The sequence below is a fragment of the Bison bison genome, unplaced genomic scaffold (assembly GCF_000754665.1).
Source record: "Bison bison bison isolate TAMUID 2011002044 unplaced genomic scaffold, Bison_UMD1.0 scf7180017863965, whole genome shotgun sequence".
Classification (NCBI taxonomy): domain Eukaryota; kingdom Metazoa; phylum Chordata; class Mammalia; order Artiodactyla; family Bovidae; genus Bison; species Bison bison.
In genome coordinates, this window is record NW_011494537.1 from 11,323 (window position 1) to 12,978 (window position 1,656).

At 57.1% G+C, this 1,656-nt stretch overlaps 1 protein-coding gene across 1 annotated transcript in view; it reads right to left on the bottom strand.

Annotated features, from left to right (window-relative positions):
* Nucleotides 1-232: 232 nt before the first annotated feature.
* LOC104984278 (melanoma-associated antigen B4-like) overlaps nucleotides 233-1,656 on the bottom strand; it is a 1,960-nt gene continuing 536 nt past the window's right edge. Inside the window, exons 2-3 of the mRNA XM_010833944.1 lie at nucleotides 1,007-1,652; nucleotides 233-527 (exon numbers count right to left, since the gene is read on the bottom strand). Coding sequence (XP_010832246.1) covers nucleotides 233-527; nucleotides 1,007-1,652 — 941 coding nt within the window. The remainder of the gene's footprint in view (nucleotides 528-1,006; nucleotides 1,653-1,656) is intronic.

Genomic DNA, 1,656 nt, shown 5'->3' on the forward strand with positions numbered 1-1,656 from the left:
ATCATTAAACTAAATAAAGTTTCTGTTGAGAAAAGTAATACTGAAAATTTGGGGGGGAAGTCAACAAGTTATTGATGCATATTAGGAACACAGATTGAAAGGCTTTTCCAACCACGAAGTGAAGAACGGGCTTCAGACAACACCAGGGGCGAGATGAGTGGCTGGATGTGGCCCTGGACTGGGCACTGACCAAGGCAGAAGTGCTAGCACTGGCCAAGGCAGTAGGACCAGGCTAGGCCGAGGCAGAAATGCCACGCCTGGCTATGGCAGACACGTGAGCCCTGGCTGACGCCAAACTGCCAGCCCTGGAAGCAGCAGAAGTGCCAGGTGTGGCCAAGGCAGAAGGGTCAGCACTGGCCGAGGCAGAAGGGCCAGCACTGGCTGCAGCAGAAGTGCGAAGTCTGGCCAAGGGAGAGGGGTCAGCACAGGCCGAGGCCAAAGTGCCAGCCCTGGCTGCAACAGAAGTGCCAGGACTGGCCAAGGCCAAAGGGCCAGCACTGGCTGAGGCAGAAAGGCCAGGCCTGGCCCTGGCAGACATGTCAGCCTTGGCTGGAGCAGAAGTGCCAGTTCTGGCCAAGGCAGAAGGGTCAGCACTGGCCAAAGCAGAAGGGTCAGCACTGGCTGAGGCTGAAGTGCTAGCCCTGGCTGCACCAGAAATGCCAGGTCTGGCCAAGGCAGAAGGGCCAGCACTGACCGAGGCAGAAGGGCCAGCACTGGCTGAGGCATAAGGGCCAGCACTGGCCAAGGCATAAGGGCCAGCACTGGCTGAGGCAGAAGGGCCAGAACTGGCCCTGGCAAATATGTCAGCCCTGGCTTCGGCCGATGTGCCATATCTGGCCGAGGCCAATGTGCCATATCTGGCCGAGGAAGGATTGCCAGCACTGTCCGAGGCAGGAGGGCCGGGCCAGGCCGTGGCAGACATGTCAGCCCTAGCTGCAGCAGAAGTGCCAGGCCTGGCCGAGGCAGAAAGGCCAGCACTGGCAGAGCAGAAGGGCCAGTGCTGGCTGAGGCAGACGGGCCGGTCCCGGCTGCAGCTCTGGCTCCAGAGCTCTCTACCTCCTCTCTCCAAGAGTCCTCATAACGTGGCTGTAAGGTGTCGGGGGCTGAATCATTCACCCTGGTCAAAATCTGCAGGACTTTTGTCTTGCTGTTTTGTGTGAGCGTGTTAGGACCCCACAGGAACTCATAGCGAGGGGGATCGCTGCCGGGCACCTGGCGGTACTCCAGGTACTCTTCCTGCACCAGATCTTGTGTGATGAGCTTCCCGGTGTCTCCAGTGATGAAGTGCCTTCTTCCATCATAGATGCTCAACATATTCAGGAACTTCCAGATGTCCTCCTCAGAGGCGCGGTGACCATTCAGGTAGGTGACACCCAGCAGAGGCATCAGAAGACCATTCTTCGGCAGCCCCCAGTCACCTCTCATAGACTCACTGTCGCTGAGATCTAGGTTGCTCACCAGGGTATAGCAGTGATTGTTGGGCCTGACTTCCTTCAGCACCAGGCCAAACTCCAGCTCCATGCACTCAGAGTCCCTTCTGAGGATCTCAGGGAATTGCTTCCTGTAACTTCTGTGGATAACCTTCAGCATTTCTGACCTCTTAATGAGCTCCCTCATCATATACTTAAACAGCATGTACCGCAGCAAACTCTCTGA